The following is a 14475-nucleotide window of genomic DNA, read 5'->3' as shown; positions in this document are numbered from 1 at the left end:
GGCTGCTATGAACATAGTGGAGCATGTGTCCTTCTTACCGGTTGGGACATCTTCTGGATATATGCCTAGAAGAGGTATTGCTGGATCCTCCGGTAGTACTATGTCCAATTTTCTAAGGAACCGCCAGACTGATTTCCAGAGTGGTTGTACAAGCTGGTTTCCCCATCTTTTAAACAAGAGTGACAACTCATGCACTTTGAATATCCCTTATCTAAAATACTTGGAACTGGATAGAAATGCTTTGGATTTCAGATTTTAAAAAAAAAAAAAAATTGCACACATGGAGTCAGATATCTGGGAGGAAGTCTAATCACGAGAGCCATTTTTTTGCCTTTGTGTGTGCGTTTGTGACCTGCCATGGTTAGAATCAGATGGAGCTACTTAAACCCCTCTCCTGCCACCACTCAGTCATCTCGAGACCTAAAGCAAGCAATTTAGTGGCATGAAGCCCGTTTTTCTCCTCTGAAAACCCTCTACAGTACAGTTGTGACCTCAAAGGGCACCGATGTGTCTGGATGCTGTCCCTTCCCTGGGAATCTGCCCAAACATGGATAAGCATAGGGCAGGAAGTCGGATACTGGGAGGTTAGTTAGGAGTGCTTTCTAAGTTTACTTTCACAATGATGATGTCATCATTTGAGAAACACGAGTTCTAGTCAGTCATTTTATGCTCTTGCAGATTAGTTACTGATTGTCCCCGCCCCCCCTAGGGGACTAAGGAGGATCACAAGGTTTTCTCTGATTTAAATGACAACTAATAAATTGCAAAATTTACAATAACACCCAAGGTACTTCTTAAAGTAGTGGGGCTTTGTATTTTTGTTTCTGTTGTTTTGTTTTTTTTTTGTTTTGGGTGTTTTGGTTTTGATCTTGGTTCTTCCTTTTTCAAGACCAGTTTCTCTGTGTACCCCTGGCTGTCCTGGAACTCACTCTGTAGACCAGACTGTCCTCAAACTCTGCTTTCTGAGAGCTGTGATTAAAGGCCTGTATCACCACATCCGGCAAATTAGATTACTATTAAGAACGGTTAACTTTGAAAGATCTTTGTGTGCATATGAGATGTATGTGTTCACGTGTGTGCAGTGTGTGCATATGAGATGTGTGTGTTCACATGTGTGCAGGCAGACATGTGCCTCAGTGCACATGTAGAGGTCAGAGAACAACTTCAGATGTCAGACCCCCCCCCCCCCTTCAATTCTGTTTGTAACAAGATCTCTTGTCTGTTACTGTGTAAACCAGGCTGGCTCATCGTATGGAGCACTGGAGAGGCAGGGGCTACAGACATGTTCTACTGCAGCCAGCCAGATTGGGTTCTAGAGATCTAAATTCAATTCTTTCGACTTCCATGGCAAGCACTTTCACCCCCTGAGCCATCTCCCTGGCCTAGTAGCACTTACCTTTTCTAGAAAATTCTGTAGCTATGTCTTCTAATGTCTGTGGCTTATGTTTGTTTTTCCCCAGTGGACCTGCTAGGCTTACTAAACTGGCGTTCCAATTCTCAGAACATTAAGCACAACCTGAAAAAGTTAATGGAAGTGGATGGAGGAGAGATTGTTAAGGTATGTCCCTATGTCGTCTTATATGTCCAAAGTCACAAGTATGCTGTGTCATTAGTTCACCAACTTCCGTTAAACCAACTGGAAATCCAAAACTTAGTATCTACATAAGCTGAGCCAGTGTGCCAGTCTTACAAAAGTAATAGTATTATAATAGTCTCACATCTGTTCTATAGAACCCAATGACTCCCATTATTTATTTTTTTCTAAAGCATGTAGCAGGTTGGAAACAAAATAACCTCTCTGTTGGTCTCACCTTCAGTTTTTACAGGATACACTAGACGCACTTTTTAACATAATGATGGAAATGTCAGACAATGAAACATACGACTTCCTTGTGTTTGATGCTCTGGTAAGCACCTGCTCATGTTGACCAGTGTTCATTCTTTGATAGTTTGTTTTTAATATACCATAAATATCATTGAGCAAAATTACTCATATACGTCTCTTGAGTATTTCTTTAGCCTGAACTCTCAGAAGTTAGATGAGGAACTGAAGACCCAAGCACTTGTTCTCTATTTGGTCTCACCTTTTTGACATACTTTCACTTTCTCCTTAGGGAAAAGAGTGGGTTTAATTACGTTAAGATCAGCAGGTGCTTTAATTTCCTTTACTACGCTCTAGTCAAAGCCCAGGAGGGGCCCTCAGTAAAGAATGATGTATGTCCTTGTCCAGCCATGTCAGGGAGGCTGCATTCATCCATCAGAGATGAATTGTAGTGTCCTTACATGTGATAAGCAGCGTAGCAGACATGTTTGTCACACGGTGCTTACTTACTCCTATTCTGACAACTGAAATCAGAGCAGTGATGTGTAAGGATGGGACGGTGGGAAATACAGACCTGTCCTGTGAGTGGGAGGAAGCTGACACATCTAAACGCAGCCTCATTTTCTCACTGTTGGGGAGAGTCTAGGACAGGATTTTACCTGAGGACTGGGCTTGAAGAGGTAGGTGGGTTGCAAACGTGTGATGTTTACCAGTGTGGGAAAACTGGTCAGTTTGGCAGGGGGGTCAGGACTTCTGTCTTAGTTAGGATTTTACTGCTGTGAAGAGACACCATGACCAAGTCAACCTCTTATAAGGACAACATGTAACTGGGGCAGGCTTACAGGTTCAGAGGTTCAGTCCCGTATCATCAAGGCAGGAGCATGGCAGCATCCAGGCAGGCATGGTGCAGGAGAAGCTGAGAGTTCTACATCTTCATCTGAAGGCTGCTAAGAGAATACTGGCTTCCAAGCAGCTAGGACGAGGGACTTAAAGCCCACACACAAAGTCACACTCCTGTTCCAACAAGGACACACCTACTCCAACAGAGCCATACCTTCTAATAGTGCCACTCCCTGGGCTAAGCATATACAAATCATAACAGCATCTAAGCTAATGTTGCAAGCTAGAGGTAGGCAAGGCTGTCAACTTGAGATTTATAGGAAAAAGAGGCTGACTAGAGACCATGTAGATTAAGCCCAGCAGGGCAGGCAGCTGGCTGTTGGCATAGATAGCAATCCCAGGTGCCTCTTCATTTGTACATACTCATTCTTGGTGGACAGTGGTTCTTTGTGGACACTGTAGGTTCTGTGTAGACATAAGGTACCATACAGGGAAGAAATGGGGAGACCAAACTCTGAAACTCCCGGAGGTTACTCATACTCCACTTGGAAAAATCTCTTACAAAGTTGCATTAGTTTACAATTCCCACAAGCCCCTTTCTCTAGCTCCCTTCCTCCTTTCCTGTGTTCTTCTGTGACTTACGTCATCTGTGTACAGACAGCACTTCTTTGAGACATTAGCTTCCTGGTACACTCAGAGCAGTAAGCTGGACATATATAATCTATGTTAAGTACTCACCCTAAGACTTACTGTCCAGCTCGAATAGTAGAATGTTGTCTAAATGTTGTAAAAATGACGGAGAAAGAAAAGGCACCAGGAGGTCAGAGTCTTGCTCACGGGCAGAGGAGCGCTGGGGACTGTTCACTGCGGCTGCTAATGCTGGTCATCTTCGGCAGGTCTTCATCATTTCGTTGATAGGAGACATCAAGTTTCAGCATTTTAACCCTGTCCTTGAAACCTACATTTATAAGCACTTCAGTGCCACCTTGGCACACGTGTAAGTATGACTGAGGGGACCCGTGTGTCATTGGAGTCATTTGGGAGGCTGGACTCTTAAGAAACAAGAGGGGTCGTTGTGTAGTCAGCATGACTGGAGGGTGGGACTGTGTTCTAAGCATCTTTGTGGAAAGAGGCCATTTGAATAACATGTCAGTGGGACACAGTGTTCCACTAAGCCCCTTCCTGCAGGGTAAGAATGTTTCTTAAAACCCCAGAGTGTGTGCTGGGGAGATGGTGCAGTCAGCAAAGTGCTTTCTGTGCACACACAAAGACCTGAGTTTGATCCCCAGGACCTAATAAAAAGCCAGGCATGCTATTGCATACTTGTCATCCCTTCCCTGAAAGAGGTGGAGACAGGAGGATTCCTGGGGCTTGCTGGCTATCAAATTTTATTGAATTAGGAAGCTCCAGAGAGAAACTGACTCAAAAGTAGAGAATAATTATGGAAGACACCTGACATAGACCTCTGACCTCAAGACCTATGTGCTCACACCCATCTGTATGTATGTACACATGTACAAATGCATGTACACACACAAAACCAAAAGGACAAAACCCAAGGGCCTACAATGGAGAGATGAAGACAGCCACAGAATTCCAAAACAGACGGCTAAGTCAGGACCTTATGAATCTGATTAAATGAGATAATCCTGAGGCACCAAAGGGTCTGACAGTGAACCAGGCAAAACCAAGAAGGTCAAGCCACACCCTCAGCTCTACCCCACAGTGCTTTGGGGAACTGATTGCTTATAGGACATTGGGTAATTTGGTTTATTTTCCTTTTACCCAACAGGCAATAGTTTTAACCTTTTGCATAGAGCAGACTTTCAGTATGCAGTTTGCGGCTTGTTAACTAGAGGAACCAACCTGTCATGGTCACTGTTTCTCCCCATGGTACTCAGCTCCCCGTGTGGCCTGCCAACCCCCATTGTTGAATTGCAGTGACTGTGCAGAGCAGTGGGACCACATCAGGACAGGACTGGAGCTGGGATTGGTTAACTGTCCTCTGGACAGTGGCTCATGCCAGACCATGTTGATGACTGCTCTCTGATGTACCAGGTCAGATCATTCTGTGTTGGGAAGATACAGAAACACAAGACATACAAAGAAGATGTTTTGCAACATACCAGCTAGCCTTACGATCAGTGATTGCCTCATGGGTCAAGAAGGCAGCAGACACACCAGCATTTGTATCTTTGCACCCGGCACCTTGACTTTCCAAGGGATCAGCAGTTACAAGTGAGGATATCTAGCTCAGATTCTAGTTGCACTGAGCCTAATTAGAGCCCTGGGCAAATGTAAACTCCAGATTCTCCTGCCCCTACCTCCCAAGAGCTGGGATTATAGATTCTCACTCTCTCACCTACCTCCTAAGGGAATTTTCAATAGTCACAGACTCAAGGCCATAACAGCACATAGACAAGGCCAGTAAGAAGTTCAAAGTCGGATGCTTCCCGAAAAGAGAATAGCTGTAGTGCTCTCTGCCAGGTATATTTGCAGCACTTGAATTTGGGGCTAATTTTACACGTGCGCGCACGCACACACACACACACACACACACACACACACACACACGGGATTTGGGGGAGACAAAAATAATTGAAATATAGGTACCTTCAAAAGTCCGAGTTACCTTAAAGCCATGGTGCTGGGGAAATGGCTTGGTCCATAAAGTGCTTGCTCGAGGCTGAGGACCCGAGTTCAATCACCAGAACCTATGTAAGGAGGGGCATTGTGGCACACACTTCTAATCCCAGTGCTGGGGAGGCAGAGATGGGCAGATCGCAGGGGCTCCTGGGCCAGGCAGCCTAATCAAAACTGTGACTTTAGATTCGGTGAGAAACTAGGTCTCAATAAACAAGACGTTGTATAAAGAACAACATCTGTGGTTGACCTTTTGCCTCTCCCTGCAAGTGCGCACACATGTGCACGCATGCACCTATACATATACAAGTCATAATAAAATGTAAGACTACATGAAATCCCAGAAGCTACTTGTCTGTTGGCATGTTCAGAATAATGGATGATATAGAGTCAGACTGAATCCACTTTTCTCATCCATGAAGTCTCTATCTGGTACCAGGTTGATTTTAAAGCAGGCTGGAAGGAATGATCTTAGGCATGTGCCATAGGCAGGTGTCATCTGTCCTTCACATATCTGCTTTACATGTCAGAAAAATAAATAACCCCATAAGGCAAATCTCTTCAATTCCCTTTCCCCCTTTTGTGTGCGTTTGTATATGTGGTGTGTACATGTATATGGATGTGTGTGTGTGTGTGTGTGTGCTTGTGTGTTCATTTAACTTTGAAGGCCCAAGGCTGATGTCAACAGTCTTCCTGGATCACTGCCCTGAACATGTATAAGTAGCTACTTTAAGTTAGATGCTTCTAGGACCCCCTGTCCCTGACTTCTGCGTGCTGGATTACAGGTGATCCACCTGGCACACCTGGCATTTACTTGGGTTCTGGGGATCCAAACCCCAGTTCTCAGGCTTGCTGATTGCATAACAAGTGTCTTAATCCCTGAACCATCCCAGGAGATCCAGATCTGTCATCTCTTGGTTCTTCTTTTCAGTTCCACCAAAGGATGCTTGTGGCTTGTGGAATTAGTTAATTAGTTTCCCCAGTATTTTCAAGAAGAAAAGAAGTGTCAAAGCTAGACAGATGTGAAGACAAAACAGCAGTTAGTTTGCCTGTTTAGGGTATATTCAAGAGGGTGTACTTGAAAGGTGAGCCTTGTGCTTCCCAGGTAACCACTGTTCCTTCTGTGGTGCATACCCTAAGCCTGCAAGCTCCATGTTGACAACAATGCCTTCTTACCATTTTTAGGAAACTCTCCAAGGTACTGAACTTTTATGTGGCCAATGCCGAGGACCCTAGCAAGACGGAATTGCTATTTGCTGCTTTGAAAGCCTTGAAGTACCTGTTTCGATTCATCATCCAGTCTCGGGTACTCTACTTGAGGTAATGGTCCCAGTGATAGGATGCTGCCAGTACTCGTCCAGATCCCTTTGTTCTTCATGTTCTTTTGTGTTCAGCTTTGTGAGCAATTGGTTGGTCATGGGATAACCAAACTTTGGATCTTTGGGGTTGAAGGTAGAGGTGAATTATGAGACCACTGGAGAAGGTCCATTGAGGTCTACGTCTAGGGAATCCTAAAGCAGCAATGGCACCAGGACTCATGGGCTTAAATGGTTGACTTATTTGCTGCTTGCTCTAGAGGGCTTGAATGGTGATGATGGCTTTTAGAGAGACCGGTCTTGGGACAGCCCAGATGCGTGGGTCTAATCTAAGTGTGGTGGCAGTACTGCAGTTTGATTAGTGAGATAATCTCTGACTCCTAAATGATCTTCTCACTTCCTGTGTAGAAAGTAAGCACCACCTAATTGGGGGCTCAGGGTGCGACACTGAGGCTGAACCTCAGATGCAACCGCTGAGGTGTATTGACTCTGGAGGAAGAGCTAATTAGATGTTGTAGGACTTGATGGGGCAGCAACAGAAAGGGAAGGGCCAAAGACAGCCTTGAAGTCGTGTGGGCAGTGATGGTGTTTGCTGAATTGAGAACTGTGCCCAAAATTAAAGTGTGTTCCATTTTGATGAACTTTGAGCTGCTTTGGGGCTTAAGGTAATTTTATACAAAATTTCATGCATGTACATTTTGACTGACCCCTTATATATAGTTAGGTGGGGAACTTTATACATGTGGCTTCATGCCAGCATTCATAAAAGTTTTGGAGTTTTGGAGAATCTTTAGACTTTGGATTTTTAGAAAGAGATCAGTCAGTGTGTTTGTGTGGATGGAGGAGACCAGCAGAAATATATATCTATAAGTATGTGCTTGCATGTGTTCTTATGTTCTGAATCCATCACACCTACTCTTGAGTACTTAGTGGCCTTGCCATCAGTGGCCTAGTTCACGTTCTTCTCCTTGAGATGTCTGTGTCTAGAGAAACTACCCAGAGGCCTCTGAGTTGATGGCACATATCTTATGAAGACAATTAGAAGGCTTTATTCAAAGCTAGTGCTTGTCAATTCAAGGTGTCTGCAGTAGAGCAGACCAGGAGTACCTGGGAGTTCTGGTGGAGAAAGCGGACAAAAGCTGGGATTTGTAGGCTAGGTTGGGGATCTTCTTCACAATGTCTTTGACCTCAGCTCATATTGAGGCTGAGACCGTGGGGAGGGAGGAGAAAGAAGGGATGCTGGAAGAGAATGGGCAAGGTGTCTGCCCTGGGAGCCTATGCCCCTTGTCCTTGGTCATGAGCTGAGGAAGGCAGCCATGCTTAGAGCCACCTACTGCATCCGCACAGTGACTTTCTGCTGTTTTCCTTCTGCGGGTGGTACCCATAAACTACCAGGCCCGAAGGCATCTCCAGACTTAGGTTCTTCAGATAGCTCCAGATGACGGTCCTGGTTAGCCAGCTGTAGACCCTGTGCTAGGACCTCAATACAAATGACTACTTTGCATTTATCGGTGTCTTGATGTCATTTCAATCTGTTTGGGCTGATGTTTGGTCCCTTAAAAACAGTCGTGGGATTCCCTATGAGATGTCTCTGTATAGTTAGAGATGGTGACCAGCAAGGCGCTGACCTCTAGTGTTGTTTTTTGAGACCACATGCCTACTGTCCATTTTCTTTTTCTCATTAGGTTTTATGGTCAGAGTGAAGATGGAGATGAATTTAACGACTCAATCCGCCAGCTATTTCTTGCTTTCAACACGCTGATGGACAGGCCTCTGGAAGAAGCTGTCAAGATCAAGGTCAGCCTGGTGACCTTGTTGGGGGACCCCTTGAAGGCCCCTCATGAAGACGTGACGTGGTAGTGGTGGTGGTAGGGGAAATGTTAAGCAGGCTCACAAAAAGCATGAGAAGCTTAGTAGAATGGGCAGAAGTAGAAGGAAAAAAAAAGTAGAAGAAAAGTGCACGAGGCTGTGGCTATGTGGTAGGATGCTTACATAGGTCCTGGGGTCTCGGTACAGCATTGCTAAAAGTGAACACACAATGAAAGTCCACATTTTAACTCCCACACGCAGTTGTATATTCAAGAGTCAACTCACCAGAGATAGGCTGCCTCTTCAGACATTGTGTGAATAATGGCTGTTACAAATCCTGCTTGACCTCTTGATTTTGGCAAACTAATCCCCCTACTTTCGCAGGTGGCTGTTTCTCTTCTCAGTCCTTCCTCTGCCTCCTCCTTCAAGTGTAAAGTCACCACCAACACCAACAGTTTTTACAGACTGGGAGGCACATAATTCTTGAGGGCTCCAGTTTGAATGTTACTATTTCTTCCTTGCTTTTAATGGTAACCTGGTGAAAGGAACTTGAATTGCCTCCAAAATATGCACAGAGCCTTTTGGTCATGAAGACCAAGGCTTGGACCTCCATTTTCAGAAGGAAGTTCGGGGAGGTCACTTAAGATACCAGCATCTCATGGCAAGGGCATTTGCTTCCAGTTCCTTATTTAAACCCCAAGTCCTGCCCTTTCCTCCTGGGACACAGTGGTATTTGGTTTTTGTCTGCCTTGGCACTGACTGCCTTCGTGCTTCTTATAGGGGGCAGCCTTGAAGTACCTTCCCAGCATAATTAATGACGTCAAACTGGTGTTTGATCCCATGGAGCTCAGGTGAGAAGCAGAACACGATTTGTGTCTTGAAATTAGCAGAAGCAGCCCAGTGCTGGGCAGACCTGGACCCTGCATTTGCTTTTGTTCTAAGAAGCGTTAAGGGAACGAACACTTATATGTGCTCAATTCCGAGGAAGAGATTAAAGAACATACAAAGCTGGCCCCTGGGAGAGACTTGTACTCTCTGTGGGGTAAAGAGCTATGCTAAAGAAAGTAGCCTAGGGATGCAGAGTATGGTGGCCCATGGAGAGGAAACTGCTAGAAAAGACATTTTGCAGAAGCTGAAGCAGCAGGCCAGTCTGGAAAATGATGTCAAGTTTGGGTGTGCTAAATTCTAAGGCAGAACCCTCTAGGGGTTCATAGCACCAGAGACACTCTCAAATCAAGTCTTAGGTCATCCATGAGCTTTCTGGGTCCACTCCTCCTGCTCAGCTCTAGTGAAGAAGTGTGTACAGATGCCTGCATAGAAGTGTGTAAAGGTGCCTTCCTAGAAGTATGTAAGGATGCCTGCATAGAAGTGTGTAAGGATGCCTTCAGACGGCCAAATGTGAACACACTGACCCAGCCACACTTCTCTTCCAGCGTGCTCTTCTGCAAGTTCATTCAAAGCATCCCTGACAACCAGTTGGTGCGGCAGAAACTTAACTGCATGACCAAGATAGTGGAGAGCAGCCTTTTCCAGCAGGCAGGTGAGCGAGTCTCCCTCAGAAGCTGCAGCGTTTGGGGAAGGAGTCAGCCGGCTTCCACTGCAGTACACGTGTGCCACAGTGGCTCACCACGGTGTTACAGCAAGCATTCCTGAGTTTCTTAGTTGAAGTTGAAACCCCATACCTAAATCCATGTGCTCTTTGGCTGGGCTGGCTGCAGGGTGTTTAGAGCAAGTGGAATTTTAGAGGGAGCTAGCAGGTAGCCATGTGTGAGCCATTTTCTCTTCTTCTTCAGAGTGCAGGGAAGTGCTGCTGCCGCTACTGACAGACCAGCTCAGTGGCCAGCTGGACGACCACTCAACCAAACCGGACCACGAGGCAAGCTCCCAGCTTCTAAGCAACATCCTAGAGGTGCTAGACAGGACGGATGTGGTGAGTCCAGTCACCTCCCATGGCCTGAGCCTCTGCTATTCCCTTTGCCCCCAGCAGGAAACTGTGGTCTTCCTCATCTCAGGCAGTGTTGGAGCACTGAGGTAATAGAGCAAGCTGTGTCCTTTTCAGAATGGACTAAACGTGGTGTACCTCACGTTAGGTTGAGAAAGATAAGCAAATGGCTTAGTGTGAGGGCCCTAAGGGACGGCTTTTCCTAACTAGCTTACCATGGAGGTCATTGGCTGTGCTCTTATGGACTTTACATTGCTCAGGTGCGATGGTGCACACTTTAATCTCAGCATTCAAGAGGCAAAGTTAGGCAGATCTCTGAGGTTGAGGTCAGATTGATCTTACCGAGTACATTCCAGGCCAGACATGGCTACTTGGTAAGGTCCTATCTCAAAAAAACAACCAAAGAGATCTGTAAGTTCATAGGCTAGGAAGACAGCTCAGCAGGGTAAAGAGCTTGCTATACAAGCATGACGACCTGCATTTAGATTCCCTAGCATACATGTAAAATCTGGGTATGGCCGCACATACAGATATGTAATCCCAGCACTGTTATGTAGAGACAGGCATACCCTCCAGGGCTCACTAGTCAGCCAGTCTAGCCAAAATAGTGATCTGTAGTTCCAGTGGGAGATCCTAACTCAGCAAATAAAATAGCAAGAAAGAAGCTACTGGCTTCCACATACATGTGTAGGTAAATGAATAGATACAGTCACATGGGTATACACCCAAACCTTAAAGAAGGGAAAAAAAAACAGTTTCTGCTAAGACCCACTAAGATGATATTCCTGAAGAAACCTCTTGCGCTTCTGCATTCTGGCCTTATTTTCTCTCTGATATTGTTGCCATCTCTGGAGCCCATTAGAATTTTTTTTTTTTTAATTTGGTATTCTCTGGGATCTAACCTCTGACCTCACCTCTTGAGAACGGGTGCTGAACCTGCCTGGATCTCCTGTGTCCTGTGTTCAGGCTCCACTGGAGATGCTGGCAAACTGCGCAGAGCATGTTTCTCTTGAACACTGGTGGCATGGAAGAAAAAGAACCTCACCCCCAAACAAATGATGGTTTCCAGGGGCAGGGCTCCCCACGCGGCAGGCAGGGGACCACTCGTGCTCACACGGCAGGGAACCACTTCTACTCTTTGGCCTGTGCTTCTCAGCAGTATCTTTAGCATCTACTCTGCCAGAGGACACAGGAAATGCTCTCTCTGAGTCTCCCAGCCAAGTCTTACTTTACTTGACTGGCTCAACCACCGCCCAGCAGCCCACCGTATCCTCAGCTCAACACTCCCTTGGGTGCTTCTGTATCTCTTCTGTGCCATCCTTGATCCCAGGAATGTGAAGATACTGTTGTCTTCTCCGATTAAGCCCTAAACTTGTCTTTCTATATCCTTGAGTCCCAGGAGTTCAAGTACTGTTTGTACAGCTCATTTGATGTTTATTCATGACAGATAACCCACCCCCTTGTTATCCTTACACATCCCTATAGAAACCACATGAGGAAGCTGAAGACTCCAGTAGTGCCGTGATTTGGAATTCGTTAACCAAGAACTTCGTAGTTAATAAACAATGTGACCAGTCATGTCATATACATAGCTTTTTTTTTTTTTTTTTAGATTTATTTATTTATTATATGTAAGTACACTGTAGCTGTCTTCAGACACTCCAGAAGAGGGCGCCAGATCTCGTTACGGATGGTTGTGAGTCACCATGTGGTTGCTGGGATTTGAACTCTGGACCTTCAGAAGAGCAGTCGGGTGCTCTTACCCACTGAGCCATCTCACCAGCCCGTTTTTTTTTTTTTAAGTGACTCTTACTGTGGCAAAACATACAAGGCCTGTCAGGTTCAAGCCAGACAAACTCCCAGCATTGAAAGGGGCAAGTGGACTGTGGGCTCCCAACCCTAACCAAGACGCTATCTGCAGGTGACATCATTGGTAAAGGAAAAATGGATACACTGAAACTCAGGGAATGACATGTCAACTACAGACAGGGAAGGAATTAGTGTGCACATGTATCCGGCGCTGTGGTTAGTCCAGTTGAGTCCAGTAAGAGCACTGTGACCTTCCTTCTTTCCCAGTTATGAGAACTAAAAGTTGGTGAACAGGAATAATGGCCCCGAGTTACATGTGACTTTTAGAACGTTAAGTCCTGGAGTGATGATGTCCAGTTTTCTGTACCATGCCACAGGATAGCGGGGCTTAAACAGAAGTTTAGTTCCTTGGAAGTTCTAGAAGCTGGAAGTCTGAGGTTAGGGTGTCAGCATTGTTGAGCTCTGCTAAGGACACTGCAAGGCTCACGGATGGCTACCCACTCCTCGTGTGTTCTCGTGGATTCTACTCCATGTCTACACCGGCAAGAAGCAGAGAGTATAAGCCCAAATGCACAGGTTCCCCCTCAGTGTCTCTTCTAGTAAGGGCACTAATCCCCTCAGATCAGGGCCCCACCCTCATAACCTTAATTACCTTCCAGGTCCTCTGAGAGTAGTGGCTGTTAGGTCTTTAACTTTTATACTGAAAAGGAATCACAAGCATTTATTGCACCACACTCTTTAACCTGGAGGTTTGATTGGGGGGAGGGTCTGTTTGTTTGTTTGTTTGCTTGCTTGCTTGCTTGTTTGTTAATTTGCCCCTGCACAGAAGCATCAAGAACTTTGTGCTTTTCCTTTTCTTTCCCTGATGGTTCTCCTCAATCTGCTCAGCATCGTTAACTGGGCATGCCACAGCTATGTTTCTCTCCCGCAGGGCCCCACTTCAGCTCACGTACAGCTGATCATGGAGAGGCTGCTGAGAAGGATCAACCGGACCGTGATTGGGATGAGCCGACAGTCTCCTCACATTGTGAGTCTCTCCTGGTCGCCCCCACTGCAGGGACACGGTTCTCACTCCATTCCACCCGTGGTTCCACACTGAACCCATGTAGGCCCCGATGTCACAGTTACCTGTTATAAGCATATCTCAGCTTCTTCATGATCTAAAAGATTAGATCATGAGGTCCTTTTAGTTGGAGAAAAAAGGCAGGTGTCACTAAGGATTAGTGGTCAGTATGTTTTGAAGAAGGCCTGTGACCTGTCTATTATGCCTAAATAGTTGTCAATAAAAGGACAAGATTGAAGCCAGAATAATGATGCAAACCTGAATGGTGTCATGATTAAAGTGAGTTTCTATTGGTTACACCAAAAGCTGAGGTTAGAATTTAATTAGAGGACCATTCTCTATGGCCCAAAAGATGATCTAAGATAGCCACACTTTGATTTTGAATGGCTGACTTATTAAGAGTAAGTAGCAAGGAGCAGAGAGTGAGAAGCAGCAGACTGACAGCAAGATACCATTGAATCAAGATCTTACAGCATCCAGCCCAGGCGACTGGAGTGGTCCCGGTGGGAGAGCAAGCAGTGGTGACATCAAATAGAAGGCTCCTTTTAGCTGGTGACTTTGAGATAGTCAATCTGGACTCTCCAAGAGACTGAGATTTCTCTCCACGACTGAGATCCCCATGGCCTACCTCCTGGCTTCTCCTTCCCCCTGCAGGCATTTCCATATCACATAGTAAACAACAGTAAAAGAACAGCCCCCCTCTCCTTGCTGAAGGTACATTGTTTTCCAGTTGTTCTCAGGAGCACAAGGTTTCTTTTGTAAATTAATCTTATTTTGTGTGTGTGTGTATGTGTGTGTGTGTGTGTGTGTGTGTGTATGTGTGTGTAAAAGGACACATGTGCCATGATGTATGTGTGGAGGTAAAAGAACAACCTTCAGGCATTTCTCTCCTTCTCTGTGAGGGTACCAAGCTTGCAGGAAGCACCTTTACCTGCTGAGCCATCTTGCCTGCCCAAGGACATAAGGTTTTCAACAACCTTACCTATTTGTTGGGGAGAAAATTTAGCTTTCCTTAATATACTGCACAGAGTTGGGGGGGCACAGACAGAAGGGTTTTTGGAAGACACTTGAAACTAAGAGGCAGCATCTAGGCAGTATTGTGTAGTCTCGGTACATCTCTATGTCCAGAATGGTATCTGGCTAGTTTTATATAATCGTTATAAATACACACACACACACACACACACACACACACACACACACACACACACATATATATATATATATATAT

The 14475-nt window shown here is 45.5% G+C and overlaps 1 protein-coding gene across 1 annotated transcript in view; it reads left to right on the top strand.

The window, feature by feature from the left end:
• Positions 1 to 14475, top strand: part of Dock5 (dedicator of cytokinesis 5) — a 180901-nt gene that overhangs the window by 122869 nt on the left and 43557 nt on the right. The window contains exons 19-27 of the mRNA XM_021181410.2: positions 1461 to 1558; positions 1818 to 1907; positions 3559 to 3659; positions 6491 to 6625; positions 8307 to 8418; positions 9211 to 9281; positions 9864 to 9970; positions 10224 to 10360; positions 13113 to 13208. Coding sequence (XP_021037069.1) covers positions 1461 to 1558; positions 1818 to 1907; positions 3559 to 3659; positions 6491 to 6625; positions 8307 to 8418; positions 9211 to 9281; positions 9864 to 9970; positions 10224 to 10360; positions 13113 to 13208 — 947 coding nt within the window. The remainder of the gene's footprint in view (positions 1 to 1460; positions 1559 to 1817; positions 1908 to 3558; positions 3660 to 6490; positions 6626 to 8306; positions 8419 to 9210; positions 9282 to 9863; positions 9971 to 10223; positions 10361 to 13112; positions 13209 to 14475) is intronic.

Source organism: Mus caroli, chromosome 14, assembly GCF_900094665.2.
Source record: "Mus caroli chromosome 14, CAROLI_EIJ_v1.1, whole genome shotgun sequence".
NCBI classification, from domain to species: domain Eukaryota; kingdom Metazoa; phylum Chordata; class Mammalia; order Rodentia; family Muridae; genus Mus; species Mus caroli.
Note: the sequence above shows the minus strand (reverse complement) of the source record. Positions and strands in the feature narration are given on the sequence as shown.